Raw genomic sequence first — 25,686 nt, forward strand, 5'->3', positions numbered from 1 at the left:
CCCACAACTAGGGCTGCATCAGCTATAATTTGGTTTCCTGGCACCATGCCCAGTTTGGTGTTGAATGTCTCTTCAGGTGAAGACTCCAAAATTTCTCTGGGCGATCTGTTCTAGTATTTCACCACCCTTACAGTAAAAACACATTTTCTCATGTTCCGAATGAATTTCCTGTTTCCTAATTTGTGACCATTGCTACTTCTCCTGTTAGCAGGAACCGCAGAGAAGGGTCTTGCTCCCTCTTCTTTCTTCCCTGCCATCAGATATTTTCACACTGATAACTACCTGTTTTGCACCAGGAGGTGTTAGGATCCCAGTAAGAAAGTCACTCAGACTCTTCAAGGTATCATTTAAAATACTGTCGATTAGAGCTAGCACTGTAGGGAAATAGCATAAACTTACATCCTGTTAGACTGGGAGAACTCCAGGTCTTGTAGTATTTAGTTGGGCTTCCAACCCACGGGCAGCATGCTGGACAGGCCCTCTTCACAGAAGGCTTTCTCCTGTTTCAGTCACTGGAGCTATTATGGGATTATTACTTTTTTTTACGAGTAAATAACTCTGTTCATCATTTCTGTTGTCAAACAGAAAATATGTCCCCATGAGAACTTCTTGGTGCACTGTTGGATAAAGGCAGGGCTGTGCAGGTGGTGTATAGCCAGTATACACCACCAGTACCAATAGCCAGTACCTGGTGGGAACTGTTATAATATGCTGGTTGAGTTGGCCAAGTTTATCCTATGACAAAGGGATGTATGCAGCACAACACAGGCCTGAAGGCCATTCAGTACAAGCAGCACAGGCAGGGCACACTGAGGTTAACATCAGTGATGATCCCTAATCCTGTGACATGCAGTGGTCTTCTGGGCAGGATCACAACAAATATTCCATAGTCCAGAAAACCTGATAATGTCATATATCAGGTATACTGTAAAGCCAGCATGGTTGCATTGGTTTTCTATGAGCTTTAATGAGAATTTATTTACACAGTTGGCATATGCCTGTTCAGATATATGCCTTCTTATTACTAATAAAGACTGCTTAGGATCATATCAGTAATAAGAGAAGTGGTAATAGTGTTTGTGAGGTGGTAAGTAGATGAGATACTAACAGAAATAAAATTGCTGGTCATCAACACTGAGTAGATACTATGACTAGCAATTGTTGTCTTTTCAGATATTGGGCTGTTATGTATCAAACTACCAAAGAAGAATTAAGACCTAACACTTAAGAGATGCAAATATGTATCTTGTTAATAAGTAGAAGAATCAGTTGTTTTTTTACTTGCACTGAGGAAAGAAAATTTTTCTTTGATTCTGCAGTAAGTTACTTCGTATTCTAAAATGAAGCTTCACATTTGATCTTGACAGAGGTAAAAACACAGCACTAGATACTGTTTCCAGAGCTTTCATGAGAAAGTGCTTAGGGTTCTATCAGCTCACATACTTTGATGTGGTTACTCTGCAGTGTAATTCAATACTTTGTTGAATAGCAAGTTTTCTAAAACCTGTTTTAGAAACTCATAAATTTTTAACTGCCTGGTGTGTTTTTGATTGATCAGTCATTAGATCAATTTCTACTTGTTGAAATGCATCTTATAGAAAGTATACATTTGTAACGACTGAAAATTCTTTCCTTTTCTTGCCACAGGATAAGAAATGGGTTCTCAATCATGAAGATGTCACACTGGGAGAATTACTGGGCAAAGTAAGTAATCAAGTGAGCTAAATAACATTTTTTAAAGTATATATTAGTCATTAAACCTATATATTTCCTGATTGCCTTATCCTTTAAATTACTGCAATACTCAGTCTTTATACCAATTTTTTTTTTTTTTGCTTTACTACACAAGACAGTATTGTGCTTTAAATAAATTTAAATCAGGTGTACTGCTAAGTGTTACATTGTGTCTGTTGAAAAGTTTAGCATACATATTTTTCTTAGTTGGAAGGCTTTTAAGCTTACTATATGTGTGTAAAGTTAGTTTAAATTGTGAAGTCTTATGAAAAAAATGTACAAATATGAAAGGCGTATAAATAAAATATTTGATATAAGATGATGATGTAGTCAATACTTGTTAAAACATATGTTCTTTATGCACCTGTATGTTTTTTTGACTTTTAAGTAGCTTCACAATAGTATATGTATAAATTAATTCTTATGGGGTGTATCACACGTTCTGCTTAGGAGCTTCAAGTCTTTGAAATACTCAAATAAGTCTAGTATCTTACATAATTTTTCAGCACTTTTGCACCTATCAAGAAAATTGCAAGTGACACTTTTGAATACCATGTTCCAAAAGATTTCCCCAAAACTGAAAAATAAGCTTGAATGAGAATCAGATAAATGTAAGCAACAGTTGTCCTATAAGTTTCTTACACACTAAAAGAACTGATAAACTTTTCAAGAAATGTGGAAATAAAATAAAAATAAGTAAATTCTGCTTCTTGGGAAAAAAGTCTTTTTGATAGCTTAAGATGACAAGGATTATTAGCTGCCTGTAGACAGAGCTGTGTTGCTTAAAATGCCATACAGGTACCATGACAGTTTCACATTCTTAAGCAGAAACATACCAAAGGCATAATAATAATAATAATAATAAAAGGATGTTTTTAATCTATTAACATAACTTTGTTTGAAAAAAAAAAAAATTTGAATTAGTTTTGATGAGTAAAGACAGCCGAAACAATCTGCAAATTGATTCATAAACTGAATTTACATTTATTGCATATTTTTGACAAAGCATTTTAACACTCAATAAAGACAACTCAGTCTTAAAAGTCATTATAATAAGTTATATTATTTAATAAATAAATACAGAATGAGAACTTTCTTGGGACACTATATAAATGTGTAATTCATCCTTTTCTGAAAATACAGAGTCAGACTAGGAAAGGCAAGAATGACAGGATCATTAGCTTCTGTATAAGAAAATACTAAATAAACTGCAGCCATTGACCCTGAAAGTCAGAAATCTGTGAAATTCCAAAATCTTGATTGTCCTGGAGAACAAGACAAGGAAAATGATGAAAGCTTAATGCAAGCAAGGATGCAAACTGGCAAGGTAGAAAGAAGATTTGCTTCACCTCAGCAGTGAATAGTCCTTTTATTTACACAATATTAATTCTATAATATACACAAAATGAAAGTAACATATTATATTAAAAATCAAATTCTTCTAAACAATGCCAGATGAAAAGCATTTTCTAGACATCAGAGGTAGTGTTCTGTCCTTTAGAAGGGTCATAGGTCCTATGCCATGCTTGCCAGGTGTTTCTTACTTATTATTAAATAAAATAATACCTGAAGCCAGTGTTTAGGCACCTGAATTTCTTCCCTTGTCAATAGTAATGCATTAGCATTTTTCATCTATGAGTTTCTGCATCTCCCCCCTCCCCTCCCCTTTTTTTTTCTCTACTTTCTTTGGCAATACAGGATTCAAATGCATGGTATAAATATGTCTTTGTCACTGAGGAAAGAAAGCAGATTCCAGCAGATTTTTGCAGTTTGCTGAAGTCGTATGTAGCTCTGTGCACCAGGACACAGGAGGGGAAATTTATGAGATGCAGATTTAAAATGGGGTTTTATTTATTCTTTGGAAAATGGAAAGCTTAACTAAAAGTATGAGGTCTTTGTGGGTCCCCAGTCCATCCTGGTTCTTTTCATTGACACCAGATTTCTATGACACCACAATATCTTCCTTCCTTTAATTTTTGTCCTCATTAATTTTCATTTTGTTTTTGATTAAGTAAAAAAACACATGTAATGGATTTTTGTCTATGAAAGATAAAATAAAAATAACTTACACTGAGAACAAGTTGTTGACGACCTAAAAAATCTGATTATAAAAGAAGCTGATTTCAAAAGTCATGTCCAAATATGGGGTCTTAAGTATAGCAGTCTTGAGCTTAGGTTTTGAAAAAATGTAGATAGTGTAACAGTTTTTGGAGGGGTGTGACGCTTTTTTTTCAATGGTTTTAATTTGCAATCAAAATTTATACTCTGTGTTTTTATTTTTCTTACTTTGCTTATTTAGTTCCTTGAGAATGTATGTGTTTTGAAGTGTTTTTCTGTAGTTTCACAGATTGTCTTTTGGTCTTTTACAGACTGCAAGTTGAAAAATATTGAAAAATGCAATAGTTTGAAAATGAAAGAGGACAGGAGTAAGAATAAGAATAAGATTACTGATATCAGTGTCTATAGACTTAAGATATCACCAGGAGTTTTTACAAGAAAATTGTAATTACACAATTAATGTGTTTTTTTCTTTTTCTAGTAAGGTCAAATAGAACTCATATATCATATCCATAAAATAGATGAACTCTGTCTATGTGAACTGAATTGTGCTAAGGGCATATACTAGAAGAAAATTCCATAAACGTATTTCAAAGTCCTGAACCAGTTACATTAGCTGTCTGCTTTATTTTTCTGGAGGTTCGTAAAGATTCTATTACTTAGAATTATTTTATTTTCTGATTTCAGGGTAATTTTGGTGAGGTATATAAGGGAACGTTAAAGGATAAAACTCCTGTTGCTGTAAAAACGTGTAAAGAAGATCTTCCTCAGGAACTGAAAATAAAATTTCTTTCAGAAGCCAGGTGGGTTCTCTAAATGTAGTTGAAATATATACTTATACTGTGGGATTTTTTTTTTTTTTCATTTAAAGTTATTTTTTACTATAGAGGTTTACAAAATATGACCTTCACAAAAATTCAAAGGAACTACAGATAAACTTTTTCCTTTTTTTTCCCTCCCTCAGTACTTTCCACAACTGTTGCCCTGGTAACTAAGCACAGGCATTTTATTAATGTGTGTATGCAGCAAGCATCCGCACTTGCTGAAACCACCTATGCAAGCTATGCCTATAAACCAGATTTTTGGTATTGTAAGTGCCTCCATTTAGAACTTTTTCTGATACATGCCATGAGAGTTTGAATAAGAAGACTGGAAGATACTATTAATTTAAAAGTGATTATACCAGTATAATGTATGATGGTATACGCAGACTAAGGGTACATGACTGATACAGATTGTCACATGTGACCGGGTAACAGTATAGACCTCATTTAGTAACGTCCTCTTTGTAAGAATTCACCCCAGTAGAGATATTTTACAGTTACAGCATATAACTGTATATTTATTTTTGAAATGGCAATCTAAGTATTCTGAATGTAGGCTGATTAGATGGCTACATGCACAGAGAGTTTCTAACACCTCAGGGTAGAGGGGCATGTTGTGATAATTTCATAATTGTTTAAATTAATTTGCTCTGTTGTGGCTATGAAGCCACTTCTACCCCTGAGCTAGTAAGATCAATATATATCTATTACTATATCCGTAGCATGTTTTTGAACCTCTCATAACTTGGCAGAGCAAAACTCTGAGATTTTTCATTTATAGAGCAGCCTACCACTGCTAGTGTTATACTGGGGAAAAAAAATACATATTATTTTTTCACTAAATTTGTTTGTACCAGGTAGGTTAGTACATCACTCTTGTTCCTAGGAAAAACAGAAAAGAGAGGGGGTGTTTTAAGTTATTAAATCATAGAATAATCACTTTAAAATTGTAAAGTCTCTCTAGAATTATTCCTAGCCCTTCGTTTCACATATAAATCATAACATGCTGTTTTAGGCTGCAAATGTTCTTATTAAAGTATCACGTAAGAAAATGCAAATGTTGTTATTTAATTCCCAAAATTAAAATTATTGTCTATATATTATTTTAAAACTTATTGTATCTATTAACCTCTTGGAGTAAAATTGAAATGAGTGTGCATTTGAGAAGTGCAGCATGGAAGATTAGAGATGTACTGTGCATCCTTTTTTGATGTACCTCTTTTTCTGGTCCACCACTGAAATGTTATTTAATTACAAGGGTTCTTGAGAACCTACAAACCTGTCAGGCTATTTTTCAGTTATGTAGACAAATGTGCCTTAAACAAATGGTAAATCTACAGTAAGAATAATTTAGTTCAATCTCGATCTTTTAGTAAGAAATAATGCCCTCAGACAGAAGGATGATGGATTTGTGACATCAATTTTTTTTTAATGATAACAGTAATGCCATGTTCCATTAAAATAACATTAAGGGTATAAGATATTTTCTTATTTAATTGGTTTGTACAATAAAGTTTATTAATATAGTAAACTTACTGTATGTTTTGCAGAATACTCAAACAGTATGATCATCCTAATATTGTAAAACTTATAGGAGTTTGCACACAACGACAACCTATTTATATTGTTATGGAACTTGTTCCAGGTAATTTTATTTTTCCTTTTTTCACAGCCTATGTTCATATGTAAATGAATTCTATAATGTAAAATACATTGTTTTTTCTGTCTTTATTTGCATTCTTATGACTGGCCTAAAAAGTCACTTGCCTTATAAATCTTTGGAGATTTGCTTCTAGCATTTGCTTGCTTAGGAGTAGAACGAGCTCCATAAATCTGTTGTGAGTTTTTCTGTAGCCACTCAAGGCAACAGAATTTGCTACCAGATATCTCATGCATATCTTCATTTTTCTTTTGACAAGATATAACATAGTACTTCCTTTAACAGTAAGGTTATACAGTGAATGTTACGATACTTGCATTTGAAGGAACTTCATGACTTGGTAAAGTTCAATTTAATAACTCAGATTTGGATGATATAAGAGATTTGTTAATATAAGAGGTTTTTCTTTGCAATGTAATTGTTCAGTTTATGGATTGGTCTTGATTTATTTTTGGGATGTTTTGTTCAAGTTATTCACCAACGACTGAAGAGAATCTCAAATTGTTGGGTTGAAAAGTTGGCTTTTGGGCAATTATACCTCTCTGTTGATTCGTTCTGCTGGAAAATGTGGTGGCCTCTAGTACTGCTTTATATGCAACACTGTGTTTTATGTATCACTGAATTTGTCTTCAAAAGTATATTGTAGGGTGTTTTAAGAACCATTTCCTTCATATACACTTAGATTGTTTATAACTTGAGCTCTGGATTTAGTACAAGAACATGAATTCAGTCTTTGACCTATTGGATTTTTATACCTTTATTCAATTTATTGTATTTGAGATTATATTAGATCATTTTATTTGTACACATGATTAACATTATTCAAATGGAGGCAAATAACAGTGTTCTGGGTTTTAAGATGTACTTTGGTAATCAGCTTCTCCAGACATCTCTGCTGATAAATATAAATCCTCATCTTTTAACACCATCATCATTTTGTTTCAGGGTTTTCAAGAGTCTAGGACAAGTTGTTGAAACATACTAATACCATTAGAGAAGGAATTAGAGTCTCTGATTCCCATGCCTAGTTTGCAGTCCAAGTCTATGCAGAAATTCTTCTGTCTCCTGGCTTTGAAACTGCAAGAAAATTCTTAATTTCCATCCTGTTCTGCTGGTCTGTAAGCCCTCTGGCTAGCTTCCACACCTGCCTGCCCTCAGAAATGCTGCACTGTCTTCAAGTCATCACACTTTCCCATATTCTTTTGAGGACTAAAACTTGGCTACCATACCATCAGAGTGACTGAATAATCTCGAAGAGATATGGATGCCAACTCTGAAGAAGCTGGCAGAAGAAAGACAAAAAAAAAAAAAAAAAAAAAAAAGAATAAATTAGTTTAGAAAAGATATTCTGATGTTAATTTTCTGTTTTCTAATGGCAAGTTTGGGGTAACAAAAAATAAGAATTATTGTCAGTGCTTTGACTTGATATGTAAAGCTTTGAAGGACAGAACGCTGGTAGGCTTGTTAAATTGTGCTTAACACCCACCTCTCTCGGTATCTACTTTGTCTGCATTTTGTCTTAAACATGCTTTAAGGTGTTTAAGCTGTTTTTCTGGCATTCTTTTTAATAATTAAAAGTGGCATGTTTTAGGTTAGAATTGTATTCTGTAAATGTCTGGCTGAGAAGTCTGGTAATTCATAAATGTCAGACGATTTTTCTCCCTGAGGAGAAACATTAGAAACAGCTCCATTAAGCAGGGAATCTCCTCTGTGTTAATTTTCTTGTATTCTGTTTAACGTTTCCCCTTTTTCTATATCCCAAATACATATGTGCTGTATTCTTACTGTGTCTTTTGAGACTACTGTGGTGTGGCTTGGTAGCTGCTCAGTAGCAGCTAATTCTGGTTTCATTCAGATTTCAATTAAGTATCTTAATTTATTCAAGTATTAAAAAATTATTTTGAAACTTATGTAAAAAGATGTTACTCTATTAAAAATGTAAACTGAATTAAAAACCATGCATCCCTTCTCAGAAAGAGCAGTCAGGCATTGGAAGGGGTTCCCCAGGGAGATGGTGGAGTCACCATCCCTGGGGTGTTCAAGGGAAGGTTGAACGTGGTGCTTAGGGACAGGGTTTAGTGGGTGACATTGGTAGTAGGGGGATGGTTGGACCAGGTGATCCTGGAGGGCTTTTCCAACATTAATGAGTCTATGATTCTGTGAAATTGATAAAGTCCAGCTATCTGATGAAAGACATATATTTTCTGAAGAGTCAGAGAACATAACAAATATTTTAGACAATTGTAAAACATGTATGTTAATAAAATACTCACCCTGACCATCACAAGATTCCTTAGTGCACTTTAAACAACCTATATTGAGCAACATGCATTTTAATATAGGTGAAAAATATTGGAATATTTTTAAGAGTTGTGCTTTCCAGTATTCTGGCACCAATCTAGAAGTAAAGAATCATAACAGTTTCCCTGAAAACAAAAGAGGATATTCTGTAAATGATTTCTTACTCCTTTAGACACACATACCACAGACGAAAATCTCAGTAGGTTGTGGTGGTTACCTACTGACAAGAAACCCCTGATCAGTATTCTGAAGAGCATTATTTGGGAGGTATGTGCTTCTAGCTTGTGTAGAAAAGTATTTATTTATTATATAACTTAAACTTATTATTGCTTTCTACTAGCTGTTCTTCTAATTGATAAAAAAACTTGGGCTGTTGAAACTGAGTCACTGCGACCTTTATATTTTTTCATATAAGCGTTTTATATATTTGTACAGAGATCTGTAGAAAAATCTTACTTTACAGGCCTAAATTATGCTAGGTAGCTGCTGTGAAAAAGCAATTTAGCAAAGCAGATGGTTTTAAAATGTTGACTTGTGATTGTATGATGGATAATTTGTAATAACATTTAGAACACAATTGCAAATAATTAATTTATACTTTTCTACCTAAATGACATTGAAATATTAACTGAAAAAAAAACAAAGAGCTGTCCAAATCAATTTAAAAGCACAATGCTGAAGTTGCTATGTGGCTTTTAGACTATCATGTAATAAAAACTAACCTAAATTTTACAGTAATGTATTTTTTTCTGTGATTTTTTTAGTGGATAACTGAGAAAACTCTTATTAGGACATGATGTTTGCATTACAACATCACATTAATGGAGATCTTCTCTTAGAGATTTCTCATTGTTTGGTGGTTTTGACTCTTTCTCTGTGACTTTTGAATTATCAGATTGAACATATTAAGACTTATAAAGAAAATTTGAGGAGAGCAATCCTCACACACTGGTATGTTGTGTTCCTAATGGAAGCTAGATTTTCATTTTTCTTTTGTTGTGTGCATACCTTTGCTCATGTTTTTTGATTTCCTATTGCTAGCTTCTGCTCCTCACATTCCATTAGGGCTCTTGCTTTAGGATGTGCTTGGTCAATGCACATGTGCATGCCGAGCAAGTCCTCTGCACTTACACGTTAAGGCAGATGTGCTGGCTTCTAGACACAAAGACTCAATTAATCCCAGGTCCCTTGGTGTGTGTTGTCTTCACCCAGAGAAGCACATGGTATGGGATCCAGAATTTTTGTAGGCGTCTCTGCATAGTAAGCCACACAAATCTAATTTCTTGACAGTTTGCTGATCATCTGCATAGCACATGCACAGTGAATGGGATACATGCAGCGTGGGACTGTTTTTTAACAGCAGGCAGATAAGGAGCCTTGATTTAAGACATCAAACTTTACCTAGAGACAATGCAGTGAGCAAAGTTTGACCCTACTGATTCTGACTCAATTGAGGTTACCCCCAAAAAAACACAAACACAGTATTTTGAAAGCAAGTTTCTTCTTCTAAGTCTCCACTGTCCAAGGACAGATTTCAAATGCTGTGTTAGAACATAGCTAATGAGACCTCTATGTCTAAAAGTCATGTATTATTTTACAATACAGTGAAATAAATCTTACGGTAATTGTAATATCAGGCAATGAATTTTAAATTCTGCATTGAAGGAATGGAAATGAAGTAGATTGGCTCCAGAAAAAGGAGAGCACAACTCTCGAGTTGCTGCATACCACCGGAGTTTTCATACCTTTAAAAAATTGTGGTTAGAGTGACTACTGGACTCTTAGAACCTAGTAATATAAGAAACTGAAAGTCATATAGATTGCTAAAAGATATTTTCTTTGCAATGTTCTTTTTTTTTTTTTTTTCTTTTTTTTCTTACAACTGGATAATGAAATGTCAGATAAGTAAGCTTAATAGGGTTTTATGCCAAGCTGGATTTTTTCTGATATTTTCTGAGCTAAAAATACAAATACTAAAGTATTAAATAATTTAATACAGTAATTTTGTAGTAATCTTCTGTGATTTATTTTAAGTGCTTTGTTTATCCTAAGAAAAAAAAAAGGTGAAGTAAAATGAGAGTTGCTAATGAATTACAGGAGAAGAAATCCCATATATCCAAACACTTGATGTTAATATTGAGCCTCAAGTTTGTACTTTCATATGTATTTGACTGAAGACTTCATCTAAATGAAAAGTAATGCTGTAAAGGTGGAATGCTGGTCTTATAATTGTTCAGGGAGAGTTGCTCCATATTTGAGACTCCACAAATACACTCGGTAGCCTTCATTGCAAGAATTTCCTAATGTAGATAAGGCTTCATCAGAAATGGTTTCCAATATGAGGAGCACTGGAATTTTATGTAAAAATGTGGTTTATGCTACTATATAAAAAGCACATAAATTCTCTGAGATGCCACATCAATCTATAAAATTGAACATTTTAGTCCTATTTCACAGGTTAATTTATTCTTTTTTGTTTTCTCTGCATCTGTTTTCACAGTGGTTTTGGTTTTATTGTTTTTTTGTTGTGTTCTTTATCCTGCATTGTTGACCTTAAGACTACCGAAAGAGTAGTAATAATGAGGAGCTGCTTTGATATTCAGAAGAGGAAAAGAACAATTTGCCAGAGTCAGTGAAAGGCCACATAGGGCATAAGGAGTTTTTATAACAGCTCATTTTTAGCAAATTTACATGATGATCAGAGAGACTGCTTGGAGTACTGCTGGTATTATCTGTAAACTGGCTGGAATCCAGACATACAACCTGAGACAAAGAAATCTAGAATTTTGCTGGGGTGTGAAAATGATTACCATGAAAACGATAAAGGAAATGATGAATGAAAATAATGAAGGGATTGAAAAATATGCTTCCTCTTCTTTCCTCCTTTCCAAGTGAACCCAGCATCTTTTCATGGGAAAATACGTGAAAAGAAGAAACTAGAATACCTTTCCCTTTTACCTTTCTTTAGTATTATTATCCTGGTCCCAACTTTCCTCTTGCTCATCATAGGTCTTACGGTATTTTTGCATTGATAATAAGGGATTTCAATTCACCAGAACACTCAGCGTCACTTAACTCTGTTTTTGTTTGCTCTTGATATATCATGCAATCAAAATTGAATTGCAGGACTCCCTTTAAACTGTGAGCGTTTTTTCTCTTCCTATGTTTAGGGAAAAACCAAATCAAAATCAAATGTAATCTGTAAGATGCAAAAAACAATACCAGGACACAGAATTCTTTCTTCTCTTGCTTTATGTTCATTTCAGTTGGCTTGTATTCTAGTTTGCCCTAAGAGAAGAATTTATTTTAGAGGTAGGAACTTTGCATGTTTGTGAATTGTGTGTTATACAGTGAGGGATTTGGAGATAGCTGTATAATCTTGTGGTACAGTTACCACTTCATGCAAATATTTCAAGAGTTTATCTCACAGAACCTTCAAAGGTTCAGCAAAGAGGGTCTGTGCAGGCTGTTAAGATAAGCACCATCATCACACCTGCACCATCTCTGTCTGGAAGGATATACTCAATTGACAGCAGATGCAAACATCTTTGTAAGTTCCAGCTGTTGATTCAAGGTGGTAGAAGGAAACTTGCAGTCACATTTTTCCTTTTAGCTGTTGTTCTGTTTAATCACCCGCTTATAGCTTGCATTCTGTTTCAAGCTTCTATATAAATATTTTTATAATTGACAAAGTTAAAATTACATCCCCAGATATATTTTAAAGCTTTTTTTTTTTTTTTTTTTTTTTTTTTCCTCCCCCCCAAAGTCAGGCATTCAAAAAAAGACAATTTAAGAATCTGGCTTGTCTGTTGAGTGTTAATTTATCTTCTCATTGCATACATATTATGATACAGACTTTAATTACTATTTAATTTCCTCTGTGCAGCAGATCCTAACCTCACAGAGTTCTGAACAATTTTGCAGGAGTTGTTTCTATTCTCCAAATCTGTCTTATAGCCGTAGGCCTCGTTTAATCTATTGTATCAGTGATCTGCTTTTAGTGTGTTGTGGGATTACTCTGCTTCCCCTCCTCCAGAGGGCATTTCTGGATGTTTTTCACTCTAGTACTAAGTGCATTGGAAACATTTCTCTGGGACACTAGCTTGCTTTCCTGATGCATCCAAAGAATTACTATCTGATAGCAGATACATGGTTCAGAAAAACTAACCCCACAACTTGATTGTATACAGAGCTTGTGTTCCTTGTTTTATTTAGGCTCATGCTTACTTGAATTGGAGTAGATCCACTTAACACTTGCAGCTAGAAAAAAGTTGAGATATAAAATCATTCAGTAGTCTGACAGTATGAGAAGCTTGTCTGAATTAGGCATTAACTTCAGGTTTCAACTGTGTTTGTTCAGCTTATATCTAGACATACATAACTAGCTCTCAAGGTGAAGTTCATCAAGGTCTTAACATCCATCTTTGCAACTGGGTAAGGTAACCTGTTCAGATCTGGACTGAATCATTTGGGATGCAAATTACGCATGCCATTGATGCAGAAACAATTCTGAGGTGACAGGTTTTATTAGCTCAGGTGCAGCGCTGCATGATTTCAGTGATGCTGGCTCCCAGGCACGTTCAGAAAGAGCAGAGCCATTTCTGTAATGCCTGTAACAGGATCTGATAAGCCATTACTAGCCCAAGCTTTGGGGTTACCTGTTCATGCTGTCCTGTCTGCAGTTGGCTGTGGTCCATCTTGGTTTACTCTCCTGAAATTAAGGTGACTGCATTGCTATTTTCTGTATGTAACAGCACTTTTACTTCCAGGGGGCCTGTTAGGTCAGAGGCATTTGCAAATAAAACCCAGTGTTCTGCCTGGCCTAGCAGGCCTTTGTTGGAAATGAGGGCTATATGGCATAAAGTGGACAAATGCCTACAAATTCAGTCTAGCTGGTGCTGAGGTGAAGCTGATACAACCTAGTAAACTAACACGACTTCTGAGGAATTTCTCATATTTTCTGTGTGTAGTGGTATTTTAGGGTATAGCACCAAATCACAGCCAACTCCAGGCATTCCTGTTGCTAGCTGCACTGAAGCTAACAGGCCAGTTTGGAACCAAAGCCTCAGTACTGAAACTGAGGTATATGTAATTTATTTGTTGATGTGGTGAATAATATTCCGATGACCTCAGCTGTTCTGCTAGCTGGACTGTCTAAATAAACTATCATCTTGAATGAATGAGGCCTGACTGTATCTAAGAGTAACCGGAGTACATGTACACTATAGCTTTCCTGAGGCTAAAGGTTAGCCCAGCTCTCTCTGATGTGCAGCTGATTACATTCATAGGACTGGAATGCTGATTGAGGCTGAAAATACTGCTAACTTCCATGTTATGTGACTCAGATGCTGTGTTTTCTGCTTTGTATATTTTTTGTCCATTTTGTGTTTCTGGAAGCAGTGAGATCTGTATGGAGTTCATTCTATCTTTTTTTTTTTTTCCAATTGCTTCTGTGTAGGGACCTCTTAAATGTTTACTGTCTGGCTCATGGCTATATTGTGCATCCTCAGTAGCAGCCTCTTGCCAGCAAATTTCAGATCTGTGTCCTATCTTGCAGTCACATCCCGAATCTTTACTCTGCAGTGTGTCAAAAATCAATACAACAGAAAAAATAGTTGGTTGAATTCTAGAGAAATCCGAATTGCAGATAAGGTGCGGATTTTTAACGGTGATAGTGACTGGCTTTTTTTCCCCCATTCAAGTCCTGTTTTTTTTCACTGGAAAAAACACTTCAGTCAAATAAGCTAGTTGGCTGAGTACCTAGCTGTTGTTAAGCTCATCTTTTGTCTACCCTGCAGATATTCTTCATGCAAATCTGACCTCTATCTCTTTTTCTTATTTCCCCCTCTCTCTTACTTTATCCTTTCCTCTTGCAATCAATTAAGCCTCTGGCTTGTTTTTATTTGTCTCCACTCCTCTGCAACCTGCCTTGCTTCTGCCTCTGCCACCTTCACTTTTGTTGGGCATGTCACTGTGAACCAGAACACAAACACACACACACACACACACATGCCCTCCTTTTCTCTGTGTCTGTCCAGCTTCACACTGTCCATCCAGCTCTCTTGCAACACACACATGTACACATGCAGACCCCATCTCTTCTTCTCCATTCTCCTTTTCTTAGCCTTGTACATTCGTATGTGGCTCTGCCTTCCTTCTACTTTCTGCATGGTTTCCAGCTGTATAGATACCAAGAGTACAGGGAGAACAATCAAACGTCTTTGCTGGGCAATTAAGTGGTGGTCATTAAAAATTCCTTTCAGCTCAGAGCTCATCTGTCTGATTAAATAAGACCAAAGTCCCACTATACAGTCATCTTCTATTGCAACATTTGAAACTAGAGTTTGATTTTTATCTTTTCAAGTATTTTAGGCTTTGATGATTCTCTATTTTACTTCAAGGCTGTACAAAAATAAATGAAAATTTCATCCATTTAACAAGTAGACAAGAGAAATAGACAATCTGTTTGAAATCTCAAGTCAACTAAACATAAAAATTCAGTGTTTTGATAGTTGCAAGAAATTCTCTCTGCATCTTGTCTTTTCAGTTTTGTTACTATTTCTTCACACTATTACTTTTTGTTTTACCTAGAAGGACTTTTAACTAAGAATGTTTATTATTTTAATGTATCTTCATTTAGAAAAAAAATGCCCCCTGTTTTTCTTTAAAAAAAAAAAAGAAAAAAGTTCTTCATGTATGTTCCATTTCTTGTGGTTTCTCACTGCTTTCTAATTTGGAATCCCTTTCAACGATATTGCTTATTGTTTTGTAAGCATAGTCCAGTTACTGAGTGGAAGAGTTCCTGGGGGAAGATGGTTTTCCTTTTGGTTAGTTTCTGAAGCATGTTGCATCTACCTCCACTTGTAGTCCTGTATCCTTGTTGCCACAACACCGAACCGCAGTGTCCGGGTAGTCTGAGTAGGATTATTTCATGCAGCACAGGGGACAGGGAGTGCTGGCTATTAATACCTTGCTGTGATTTCTGGCTTCCTCTGAGGTGGTGATTTAGGGGATAAGGAGACCTTTCAGAATACGTGGTTACTGTGACAGGGTCATCGGCTGCACACTCTAGTTATTTGATCCACCTTAAATCAAAGGCAAGGTTTCTGGTCATTGTTAGTATTTTCCTCATTTTGAGAATATTACAGCAATAGTCCATCATCCTGTTAAATGGAAATCATGTGTCACAACCTTTTTTGCCATCTTCATTTTATCTGAGTGTGGATTTTGTACTAATGAATCATCTGCATTATGGTCTCATCAGATCTTCTGCAGTGCGGTTCTGGTGGAGGCAACATCTTCATGTTTACCTCTGTATTGCTTCTTACAGTGTCCTTAGCTGTCAATGCATGCCATTCTTTTAACTCTTGATTTCTTCTTGCATTTTTGCTTTCACATACATGCATTTCCATTCATACTTCATTACTACCAATGTTAACGTTACTATTATAAAACTAGTACATGATTGCAGCAACTTTTATTTGGCTTACTTAACAGGAAAAATTAAGTTTTAACTGGATTTTGCAATGGTACTCTTCAGGCAGTTAGAAAAAAACACTCAGGTTTATTTGAAATTTCTGTTAATTAGTTACATTAAAAAATAAAAAGGAGGTGTGGGTGAAAAAATTACAGACAAATGATCAATTAGTTGAAAAGTGAAAGTACACCATTTTAAGGAAAGAGCGTACTTCATGCCTGAACATATTCTTAATAGTTTGTCAAATTGCTGCTTAATTCCTTCAAAAACTGTTCTAGAATTGCCACAGATACGTTTAATATTTAAAATTCATAGTTTTAAATAACAGTGTTTAAGTGTGTTTTGTTGATGATGCACATGGACAATAAAGAAAGTGTGCATGTGTTGACTTTAGGTAGCCAGAAGACTGATGGTATGAATCCTCAAATTTATAAATGCAGGTGGACATAAAACATTTCAATAGTATAATTATAGCTTATAAAACGGTTATGAATATTGAGTCATGGAGCTCCTCTGTGTTCAGTGATATGGCCAGAAGTACACTGTCTGTATGATTACCTCATGTTCATCTGCAAAATATAAGCGGACTGTTTAAACAAACTGCTACTAAACAAGACTATTTAACAAAGGAAACTCTCCCGCTCTGTTAAACCTTACATGTAAATAAGAACATACAGAATTTAATAGTATTCATAATAGTTTCTTCTATGTTACTATATGCAAGAGTATTGCCTAAATTATTGTTTGTAACATTAGATCTATGTAATACTGTATCTAAGTATAATATATGTTCCTTATAACTAGATTTTGATATAAATGAGTAAAGTGGAAGATTTCCCAACATAATTTCAAAACTTTATTTTAATGATGTTCAGTATCAATATGGGCTATGAGAAGAATGCTGAGTGCCTAGAAGCAAGTAAGTAGGTACCCTTTGGGGCACCAACTAAGGAAAATACTGAATTATGTACTCACAGTAAATCATAAATGCCACTGAACTCAGAGATTGGCACAGCTAAATATCTTATAAACAGATTTAACATATTTCATTGCTATTTCTTGGGTTTTGGTTTCTTCTCATTGATCACAGATAAGTGTTTTTTTCCTCTTTCAGAACTGCAACTTACTTTTGCATGCCCTCTTAACTGAACTGTTATATTGCCATAAAATACCACGTAAACTACAGCATAAAGTTTTTGCTATAAGGTATGGCCAACTGCAGGAGATGTTGATATGTGGCATTTTCACTCTCTTAAAATTTCTGCATATAATGAGAAATGTTTCACATTCACACATGAAGGGCTGTTTCTGAGGAATCCAATTACCTAGCAGGCTGCCCTAGTATCATCATAATGCTTCCTGCTTATGTACTACATATTGTCATTTACTTAATAAAATAATTCTGTCATATTAGGCAGACACTCCAGTCCTGTTATTTATTCCCCTATAAACCCCAAACTGATAGTTGATTTCTGCTTGGTGGTAATGCTGTAATGGTCTAATTATATCAGTAGCACTTAGAGTAGTTGGAGCAGACCTCATTTCATGGTCGTGTTGTATGCCATTAACTGGAATAACAGGTAACTGTGTAGAATACAATGGAAATTATGCATGTAGGAGAAAGCATTGCTTACCATTATGTAGCCATCTAGTTTTGTTTCAGTTGTTTGATAGTCTAATTGGTCTGTTAATTTCATTTTTGTCAACAGTTATTATATTGGAGATTATGTTCTGACAGTATGTGCTGCACATAGTGAATTAGGGTATTTTATATTAAAATTTGTTTTAAGAAGTGCATAAAGATATTACATAGCTACACTGCATAAAGATATTACATAGCTACACTGAAGGGTTTGTAGTGAAATCCTCTTTGCTCAGCTTTGAACGTATTTATGGGGATGTTTGCCTGTGAAAATGAGTAGCTGGAACGTTGGTCACAGTGGACTGTACAATTCAGAACTTACTAGTTGGTTAAAGGACAGACAGTGGTGTAACAATGATGAGGATAATCAGATTCAACCTAAAACAACATAATACATCTTGTACAGGATGAAATGCATATCACTTTCTATCGTGTCTGCAGCTAACAGCACTTTCAAATGAACAGAGTATGTAAAAGACAATTTCATCACCTCTTTTCAAGGGCAGATACCAGAAAACTGAACTAGTAACAAAAACATACCCTTCCTGTTGTGACTGTAGACAGATCGGGATAATTTTATTAAAAGTGGGTTTTGGTGATAGGCATAAAATATACTGTATACAGCTTGAGGTATACTATGCTGATTTTGTTCAAAACTCTACAGATTCATACAGAACATGCCAGACATTGAAGATGAGCAAGTCTTAATCACTTGCTGATAGTATAAATATACATTCATACCATGGGAAGTTACAGGCTCGTACTCTGCCCTTTAACACATTCTGATACAAGAAATTGAGCAGCTTTCAGTTCTGTTCAAACATTAAAATTCAGATCTTAGTCTGATTGCCTGAGTGTTTTAGAATTGAGTTTATAACCTGTGTTATTGCTAAACTTTGGAATGGAGATGGTTAACTTTTTAACCTTGTTGTCACTTGTTACTTGATGAAGTTCTTACTGTTGATTGTGGAGAGTGATAACTCCTCTCTACAAGGGATTTGTATGAATTTTGAGGAGAAATGATCTTTAAAATAATCGTTTCACATATTTAATCTTACATCTCCCGTGTTTTGATTATGTTTTGATTATATTTTTGCCACTGTTTCTTTTTTTTTTTTTTTTTCTTCCCTGTGCTGTGGCCATTTGATCTGAACCTCAGTTAAGTTGAGTTTACATTCTTTTCTTGTTGGACAAAGAGAGTTTTGGTTTAAGTAGTCTCTGTGTCCCATGTGTCAAATGAAGAAAGATAAATTGTTTCTTAACGTTATTCTTCTGTAAAGAAAAAATTTGATATATTAATGTCCAGGCTTTACAGTGATGTTGAAGGAAAAGCCTCTTTGTGGCAGAGCTGCTGTTTTATCCTTGGTATTTCACGGGAGCTTGGGGTTGTTTATGAAAGGGAATTCTGTGTCAAAGCTAGGATCTCACATTAAGGATGTGAGATAGAGCATCCTGAGGCTTGTCAGCTGGATCCACTTCAGGAGGATGAGTTACAAGGCATGTCTTTGCTTCCCTTCTCTTTATTGGTCCCCCAGCATGGGGGAAGAGGCTTGCAAGGCAGTTACTGCTTTAATGGGCTGGAGCCTGGTCCTTACAGGTCCCTGAGGGCTCTGTGTCTCATGTGAACAAAATTCAAACATCCTCCAGCATGTGGAGGATGTGCACTCATGTGATGGGAATGCAGAAAAGATTGGGAATACATCATGTCCTGCCATTTCGTGGGATGTTCTTGCGTGTCTGGATGCACATGCAGGCTATGCAAGCCAAACTTTGGCACTTGATTTGTTGCACATTCTGTCATACAATACATATTTTTGCTGAGATGCCCTGGCAAACAAGCATTTTGAGCCCTCACAGCAGGAATTAGTAAGAAGAAGAAGAAAAAGAGGTAGTAAAAATCACTATAAATTAAGTAATTACTTGTCTTAAAAGAACACTTGTGACTAGAATCAGTAGTAGTTGTCTTTTCAATGCAGACTTTTAGTCAGTCATCTTTCATACTGAATGCTCTGTTAACTATTATGCAGCTAATTTATACAGAAATTTTCAATTACAATGTGATAAGTTTGATTGGAGAGTTTTATTCCATAGGATGTTACGTCTTTTTTTAAAATGACTTTAATTGGTTGATTTGTTGTTATTCAAGTTCTGTTGAGAGTTGTGTATCTGGAAGAATGCTTACTTCTCTTGTGGCTTCTACTTTTGCCCATGATTCTTTCTATGCCTCTATATCTTTGTTCTCTTTACCTGTGAATTTTCAGGTACCAAAGAAGGTCAAAAAAAAAACAAACAAAAACCCAAACATAAAAGAATGGAAATTCCCCAAATCATTGGCATGTACCAGAGCATATATAATCTTGCATCTTGGTGGATTCTGTTTCTATCTGCAAGCCTGTTAGGACTGAGGAATAATCGTTTTTGTTTTCACCAGTATTTAACAATGTTAATATTTATTTTCAAGGAAGGGAGTTTAGCAATAGCAGTTTTGCTTGGAAAAAGACTTCTACTCTTGCTGTAAAGATTTTAACCTCACTTCTTTGATTACTTACAATTAATATTCAGACTCACATTGATGTTGTTATAGCACTTATAGCACATATAAATAGACGTTTCTTATTTAGGACTTGTCTCTTCATTTTTAGTATGGCTGTGTGCAAAAGCATCTTTTCTTTTAGTATATCGAACTGAGCTTATCTGTATTTTCAGTTCTTCCTGCAGCAAGATGTTGGAAATTCTCAGTTTTCAGAATAGGAATATTGTTTGATTGAGGGTAATTGTTTTTAGGATGGCCTTGTGTACTTTTTCTGTAAGGATCCTTGATGTACTGTTCTCATTGAAGTAATGCCACAAGTTGTCAAGACTGGAAAAATTTCACATTCATAAAGGCATATAATCATGCTTGCTAATTAAAAATGATTCCTATGTACAGAGCAGTGACTACTCAGTATATAAACAAAATAATTTTCATCAGCTCTGAAGGTAATATTGCTTGTTTGTATGTGTTTGGTGTTCAGGGAGCTGAAGGAAATTGCTTAAAAATGATTTTAGCTGTCTCCTATAACCAGAATATTTCTGTGTGCACATGCAAGAAATGACAGATGCTTCAATGGAGTTTTTATCTTTGCTATCTCTGGCAATATCTACTTTTTGCTAGCTAGCAGACTATGTCAGTAACCTCTAAGATTAAAGGAAGGGTGATTGTTGCTCACTTCAGTTTGCAGTAGTATTCTATTCTTTTAAGATTTCATTAGAATTTAAAATTCAGTATTCTAAGGTGGATCCTTGCAGACTGTGGAGGTGTAATATATGCAATGATCTTTTTTATAAAACAGAGGTCATTTGAAATTGGTTAAAGACAATTGACTCTAAAGAGTCAAGGGCATCCAGTCAGCTATTTGCTTTCCATCTGTGGATTATCCAGCCTCTGAGAAAGGGACGTTGTGGGCTCCATGTGTGCCAGCAGCTCTGTTGGTGCTCTCAGGATGCAATATTTGCTTGCTCACATGAGGTGTGCTTTTTAGTCCAACATGAGCAGTGTAAAAAGTATTGCTCACCTTTGCTATCATCCTTGTGCATTAACAAAGTGTTCAGGCAATCCAATTTTAAATACTTAGATAACCCACGGTTTAGGACTATGTGAACTGTATGAACCTTTTATTACTCTTGCAAATTTATAATAGACATGATTTAAACAGATGGAGTTTAGCTGTTCCATGCGTTCTTTTTTTACAATTGCCCAAAATTTGTCACTGAAGAAAGCATGTATCAGGTAGCATTATTCACATGTTTAATTGGAATTGGGGTAGTAAGAAAATGGAAGGCCAGTAACTAGAGGTGTACCCCAGGGGAACACCTTCATTAATGAGCTGGATGATGGGGCAGAGCGCACCCTCAGCACTCTTGCAGGTGACACAAAGGTGGGAGGAGTGGTGGACACCCTCTGAACACCAGGAACACTGCTTTGCTGTGCGGGTGACCGCGCAGTGGCACAGGCTGCCCAGAGGCAGTGGGGTCTCCTCCCTGGGGATCTCCAAAAGCCCCCTGGACATGGTGCTGGGCACCCTGCTCTGGGTGGCCCAGCCTGAGCAAGGGGCTTGGACCAGGTGACCTCCAGGGGTCCCTGCCAGCCACAACCACTCTGAGTTTCTGTGAAAATAGTGTTTTCAGCTTTCCTATAGTGTTACTGTGTTCACAAGCAAAGCAGAAGCAGTGTTTTCTATCTGTAGTTTATCAGGTGTTAGTTTTCTGGGAGTTATCATTAAGACAACCTGCATCATCTTCAGATTCTTCGTACTAAAAGAAAGCTGATCCCAGGGCAAATGAGTAAGTGAAGCGTATTGCACTTGATAGTCAAGGTACTAAGTCATTTTATTGTTGCTGCAAGTTAATATTTGAAAGGCCATAGAATCACAGAATCTCTAGAATCATTTAGGCTGGAAAAGACCTCTAAGATCATCTAGTCCCACCTTTTGGAGTTAGGCTTCGTAACAGTAGACTCCTTTCTTTAACAGTCTCTTATTTCCTACCGTATGAAATATAAATGGCTTCCAAAGAAAATTCCATGTGAAACTTTTTAATATAAGTCTTTTTACATTCATTGCTAAGAAAGGTAGTTTATGAAATTGTGTCACAGTGCATTACTTGCAGGAGGGAATTGCTGTAGTCAGTTCAGTCCAATGTGAAAAGAAATGAGGACTAGAGCACCAGCCAGCTACACATTAGCAAATAAATACTGTGACATGTACGGCTCCACTATGATTTTTAGGCTTTGTCTGGAACAATGAAGTATATTTTGGAATAAATCTCTAATAGAAATACGTCAATCTGAGCATGACTTTTTAGTGTTTATATAATGCCTCCACTACTTACCTTTCTCTTAAATCAGGTTTTCAGTAACTTTTTCTTGCAAATACAGCTTCCCTTTCAGGAGTCCTTCCTGCTCAATCCTTCTCCTCCCCAGACAAGACAGCAAATAACATCCTCAAAAATGGTAGACAAAGTCACAGTAATATTAGTTTGCCTTTAATTGCCAGCAACAAATAGGCAGTTAACATTGCCCAAGAAATAAAACACTTTGTTATCACTTCAGTGGTTTTGGAGTAGCTTGAGAAACATCACTGCAGATAATCAATTTAAAATTGATTAGGACATTAGGAAAAATGTCTTTACCGTTAAGGTAGTCAAACACTGGAGTAGCCTTCCTAGAGAGGTGGTCGATGACCCATGCCTGTCAGTGTTCAAGAGGCATTTGGACAATGCCCTCGTCAATATGCTTTTTGGTTAGCCCTGAAGTGGTCAGACAGTTGGACTTCATCATCTTTCTAGGTGCCTTACAATTGAACTAGTCTCTCCTCTGCTCTTCATTATTTTCTTGTACCTAACAAGAATCAATCATTCTATTACCAGTTTGCAAAGTCTGACAGCAATCATTCTGTGATTTGAGAACTATATTTATCACAAATGATCAATTGTTTTTGTCAACAAAATGTAATAGATGTCTATATTTAACATTACACTGGTAAAGATTTTGAGTATAACAAAAACACAGCTTTTGTTTGTTGTGCGGTGTACAGTTTTCACTCCTAAATGCTTTGTACTTAAGGGAAATAAGGAAAACTGCATCCTGGCAGGTGAATCCCTCCCTTTTCTTAGGCTAGCCTCAAACTGATGGATTGAGGAAAAGAGCTGAAAGCTGCATTTTGTTTGGTCTCATAGTAATAAGAGGTAAATGTGAGTATTCTATCTGTCAAGTCTCACCATCCGTCTGTTTTTCTAGGAGGTGATTTCCTGTCCTTTTTAAGAAAAAAGAAGGATGAACTGAAAACAAAACAGTTAGTGAAATTTTCATTAGATGCTGCTTCTGGTATGGCATATCTCGAATCTAAAAACTGCATACACAGGTAAGGAAAGTATTTTTTCCTCACTATTGTAATTTTGATAATTTGGAATACTGGCAGATGTGGTCTTAATAGCAGAAATGATCCCTACAGTTAGAAAAAAGGCTACAGTTTCTCTGAATGGAGGTTATTGCTTGTCTAACTCAAAGCTGTTTTGTTCATTTAGGCAAAAATAAGTGCTGCGTTATTCGGTTTGTATGGTTTAGAGCTCTGAGTACAGATGGAGAGTGATTTTTCGCAACATGAGGAGCATAATTCATATGGTAACACTGAATCATGGCAAAAAGAAATCTACGGACCTTATATCCTCTCTGAAATGTACAGATATTTGCCAGACAACACAGAAGTTAAGGTATATTTACAGTGAGTTTCAGAAAAATCCACTGATATATCGTATGTTAAATGGATTAAAACTGGAGTTCTGCATATCAAATTATTATCCATTACCCAGAATGCTTTCTCCAAAATGTGGAAGATGCTATTCTGATACTTTATTTCTTCTGGTAGCTTTCCTCTTCATATATATATATATATACACATGTATATATATATTTTTTATTTTTTCCAAATTTGGCTCTGCCCTGGAACTGCTTATTCTCAGTGTGTATCAAACAGGATATGTAAGTGTACATAGTCTTCACCTGTTTTTCTCTCAAAATATCACAGTATATCCCTGCTACAGTGCTATACCTGAAATACAAGACATAAAAATGATGGTAGACCACTTTGTAGGGTACAAAGAACAAATTTTCATTTGTAATATTGTTAATTTCCACTTTGCTTTGAATAACATTTGTAGATAAACTCTGTGCCACTTAACATACATCGTATTTAGCACAATTCTAATGAATGCTATTATTGGAGATGCAAATGGTGTTTCTCTCTGGTGTTTTGATTTATCTTAAAAAACATTCCACCAACCACAGCAAGCTCAAAACCTGTTCACAAAATTTTACAGTGTTTTTGTGTCATTTTTATATTTTTCACTCTTCTGGGGGCTTGACTTGACCTAAGCAAGCTTAAACAGAATATTAATCTTTTTCAGTTCCTATTTCCCTTCTTTTCTATCCTTGATGTTATTTGTTTTTAAGGTGTGTTTACAAAGATAGTAACTACGAATTCAGAAAATACATTTCAGAGAGCACATATATGTAGAAATGTCTTGCCGTATGAAGGTTTCCTTGTGATAAGTTTAGAAAGCTGAATACAGTTGTTGAGAATCTAAAATCAGGAAACAGCTGTATTCTAATCTGTTTTGCCTGTGCCTTAAACTTGCATACATTCTAGGTTACACGTACTATTGTACATGCTAGCAAAAGGTAAATTTCCCATTCCCTTTTTAACCTTCAAAATCTTCACAGAAATTGATTATTGTTATCACAGATTATAATGGAAGATTATTGAAGAGAACTACCACTTTCCTTAAAGGCAAAAACAAAATTTTCAGTAGTAAACTTCTCCTGTAAAAACTAAGGTTTCAAAATGCAGCCAAGGAGGCAAATAAACTCTTCAGAAACATTGTTTACTTTATGAAATGCTTAGGGTAATAAATCAGAATATGCTTATCCATTGTTACTTTACAAGTCATATTTTCAGGGATCTTCAAGACCTTATTCAGTATTATGTGGTTGGCCATAATACGTGCTTGCTCTATTTATGTTTGGGATTTGATAGATAAATATAATGGAAAAATTCTGAATCAGGACAACAACCAAGTTTAGTAATTTTAGTTGTAAGAAGCACCTCTGTGGTTTGTGTTTGTTTTTGGTTTTGTTTTGTTTTGTTTTTTGCTCTTTTCATGTCTGTTTGGGGAGTTTGAGCATTTGTCTAAGATTTCTGAGCACCCTGAGGGCTGGTTGGAGATGTATTTGTCAAAAATCCTGTCTGCCACAGAAGCACAGGACAACAGTTACTTGCTGGATGCTCATGGTCTATTGCACACCGGTGGACGCAACGCTCTGGAGCTCAGTAGCAGATACACTAAATAAGGGAGCAACAAGCTAGCAGGTAGAAGTCCCACTGCATACACAGTGCTTCATAAGCAAGCTCCTAGGTGTACAGGGCTCAGAACCCCACTGGAGTTTCAATCCCTT

At 35.6% G+C, this 25,686-nt stretch overlaps 1 protein-coding gene across 3 annotated transcripts in view; it reads left to right on the forward strand.

Annotated features, from left to right (window-relative positions):
- FER (FER tyrosine kinase) overlaps positions 1-25,686 on the forward strand; it is a 190,720-nt gene that overhangs the window by 117,734 nt on the left and 47,300 nt on the right. For all 3 annotated transcript variants that reach the window (XM_082782897.1, XM_082782896.1, XM_082782898.1), the window contains 4 exons: positions 1,648-1,704; positions 4,480-4,595; positions 6,167-6,261; positions 23,473-23,596. In XM_082782897.1, the coding sequence (XP_082639023.1) occupies positions 1,648-1,704; positions 4,480-4,595; positions 6,167-6,261; positions 23,473-23,596 (392 nt within the window). The remainder of the gene's footprint in view (positions 1-1,647; positions 1,705-4,479; positions 4,596-6,166; positions 6,262-23,472; positions 23,597-25,686) is intronic.

This window comes from Aythya marila, assembly GCF_965140915.1.
Source record: "Aythya marila genome assembly, chromosome: Z".
Taxonomy (NCBI): Eukaryota; Metazoa; Chordata; class Aves; order Anseriformes; family Anatidae; genus Aythya; species Aythya marila.